The sequence below is a fragment of the Eurypyga helias genome, unplaced genomic scaffold (assembly GCF_000690775.1).
Source record: "Eurypyga helias isolate BGI_N326 unplaced genomic scaffold, ASM69077v1 scaffold19743, whole genome shotgun sequence".
Taxonomy (NCBI): domain Eukaryota; kingdom Metazoa; phylum Chordata; class Aves; order Eurypygiformes; family Eurypygidae; genus Eurypyga; species Eurypyga helias.
The window spans coordinates 1-2980 of NW_010243325.1; the positions used below are offsets into that span (position 1 = coordinate 1).

At 63.7% G+C, this 2980-nt stretch overlaps 1 protein-coding gene across 1 annotated transcript; it reads right to left on the reverse strand.

Annotated features, from left to right (window-relative positions):
• Positions 1 to 161: 161 nt before the first annotated feature.
• LOC104507932 (activated CDC42 kinase 1-like) lies at positions 162 to 2980 on the reverse strand (the record flags this gene model as incomplete). Its single annotated transcript, XM_010149373.1, has 7 exons — positions 162 to 313; positions 412 to 542; positions 618 to 895; positions 1105 to 1257; positions 1349 to 1561; positions 2669 to 2739; positions 2893 to 2980. Coding segments are annotated over 7 exons (1086 nt in total), but the record flags the coding sequence as incomplete, so codon positions are not given.

Sequence of the window (2980 nt, forward strand, 5' to 3'; positions counted from 1 at the left end):
CTGGGTCCTCCTGCTGTGACCCTGTCACCTCCTGCCACCTCCCACTGGGCCAAGCTCCCCAGCGTCACCTCCCACCTTGGTGTCACCCTTAATTGCTCACGCTCCAGCAGAGGTGGTAGGAGGGGGTGTATCCCCCCCGGACCCCCTCCCTGCTCACCCACCTCCACCAAGAAGTCCCGCAGGGCCACGAAAGTGGGTCGGTCCTCGGGCTTGTGCGCCCAACACTGCAGCATGACGTTGTAGACATCCCGGGGACAGTCCTCGGGTCGCGGCAGCCGCTCGCCCGCTTTTTCTATCTTTGTCGGTTGTCTATCTTGTGCAGAATCTGTGGGGCAGGGGGTCCTGTCAGGGGATCCTGGGTTCCCCCCAGCACCGCTGGGTGAGGCAGGGGGGCAGCTCCCTGCTGTGCACCCACCTGGCTGCCGTTGAGGCCAATCCAAGGCTCCTGCCCGTAGGTGAACATCTCCCAGAGGGTCACCCCGAACATCCAGGTGTCACTGGCATGGGAGAAGGTGCGCGTCTTCAGGCTCTCGGGAGCACACCTGTGCGGGGAAGGATGTGAGCATCAGGAGCTCGTGGGTGCTGCACCCCCAGGTCCTCCCCTCCCCGGGGCTCACCAGGCGAAAGGGACCTTGCGATGCTCCTGCATCACATAGTGGTCATCATTTTTGGGCAGGGCGCGCATCAGCCCGAAGTCCCCGATCTTGACCAGCTCATTGGAGGCCAGCAGGATATTGCGGGCGGCCAGGTCACGGTGGATGAAGCGCTTGGACTCCAGGTAGGCCATGCCCTTGGCCACCTGGATGGCATACTGGCAGAGGGTGGAGATGAGGAAGTGGCCCTGGTTCTTCCGCAGGCGGTCCAGGAGGGAGCCCAGCGGGGCCAGTTCCGTCACCTGGGCCACAGGGAGGGGACAGCAGGTCAGTCAGCAGCAGGTCAGTCAGGCCACAGGCACACTGGTTGGGCTGGTTTCCAGCCTTCTTGTGCCCCCCTGGGAATGCCAGCAGAGGACTCGGGGTATGGATGCAGCCTAGCTTTGCCTGTCCCACCATGCAGGACCCCCACGGAGCAGCATGGGGGTTGACCCTGTCCCCCCACACTCACCATTTTCATGGGGTGGGAGAGCACCACGCCGTAGAGGCGGATGAGGTTCCTGTGGTCCAGGGAGTGCATGGCGTTCACCTCCCGGATGAAGTCGTCCAGTGCCTCCGGCTGGCTCAGCACGTCTGTCTTGAGGCACTTCACAGCCACGTTCAGCTACAGCCAAAGCAGGGATGAGCCCTGAAGCATCTTCCCCTCCCTGTTGGCCCCACTGCCCAGCTCCCCCCGACCATAAGCAGCCCCTCACCGTCTTGCCGGCAGGCGTGCACCACTCGCCGCGACGCACGACGCCGAAGGAGCCATCGCCCAACTTCTCGAAGAGCGAGAGGTCCCGCTCCCGCACGAGGCAGGTGAGGGAGTGCTGGCCCCCGGCTTCGGGGGGCGGTGGCGTGGGGGACTTGCGGAAGGTGCTCTGGGGCTGGGGCGGCAGCTCCGATTCGGGGCGCTTCCCGCTGAACACCTGCAGGACATGGAGGTGGGTGAGACGTAGGTGCAGAGATACCCCGGGTCCTTGGGTCTGCAAGTGAGCGGTGTTGGGATGACCCCCTGCTTGGGCTGTACACTCTGGAGCCTAATGATGACCCCTAACTGGTCATTACTCAGGGCAGGCTGAAGCAAGGGGTGGAGGGAAGGGGCCGTGACTCTCACAGTGGCCATGCAGCAGTTCTTCAGTAGCCCTGGCAAACCAGGCCAGTAGCCAGAGTGCCCTGGGCACTCCTTGGCAAAGCTCTGGCCACACGATGTGCCTGGGCACGAAGCCAGGAGAAACCTCTAGCTCGGGCTGAGCTCTCCCTGACTCTCCCCCAGCCAAGACCAATGATGTGCCCCAAGGGACAGGGTCCACCCCAGCTCTGGCAGCTGGGACCCACGCGGGGTGTGCGGGGGCCGGGCCCAGCATGTGGCTGGGGTGGGAGGTGGCATTTCTGTGCCCGGTGCGAGGCTGAGTCGCCTTCTATTAAAAGCCTAGCCCTGTCCCTGTCTTGGCCCAGATGAGTCACGCAGGGGAGAGGCCACAACCTGGCACTCAACTGGCAAGCACCCCGCTCTTTTGGGGGTGCAAGTTGCTGGGGGTGCCAGGGTAGCAGCAGCACCAGCTTTGGATGGGATGACATCGGGGCACAAGTGTGCATCCTGGATCCCCTGCTCCGCTGCACTCCCAGCCCCTGTGGGCACAGGGCTATGCCCCCTAGCCACGAGGTGGGCAGGGGGCTGAGCAGTGCTGCTGCCCACGGAGTCGGCTGGGGTGAAAGGCACGGGCTCCGTGACTCCTTAGCTGCAAAGGAGTTTCCTGGCAAAAAAAGCAAATCACGCGAGGGGGATGAATTTCACGAGTGCTGGGGTGACAGGGCTGTCCTTTGCTGGGAAGTGGCCCAGGAGCCTGCACAGGGCCAGAGGGCTTGCTGGCAGGGTTACGCTGCAGGCCGGACACGCAGCAGGAGCTTGTGCCCATCTCCCTGCCAGTTCCCAGAGACTGGAGGTGTGAGGACAGCCATGCACCAGGGAAGAGCATGGGGAAAGGTCCAGCTCCTCCTCTGCCTCAGTTTCCCTGCCCCTCTCCCATCCCTACCTTGCTCATCCACGACTTCCGCTTGCACATGGCTTTCCTGCGCTTCACTGCCTCCCACAGCCGCCGCTGGCCTGCAGGACATGGGGACACAGCGACTGTCACCAACCCAGCACAGGGAGGGTGTCCTCTCCAGCCCCAGAGACCGCACGCTCCTCTGGGCTCCCCAAAAGATGTTGCGCAGCCAGCCTGGGGCATGGGGGGAGGTTTGGGGTGGACATACGCACCGGGGCGCCCCATGCCGATCTTCTCCAGATCCTCATTTTTGACGTACTCGAAATGGGAGAGGCGGGTGACGTTGAGCTCGTCCCGGAT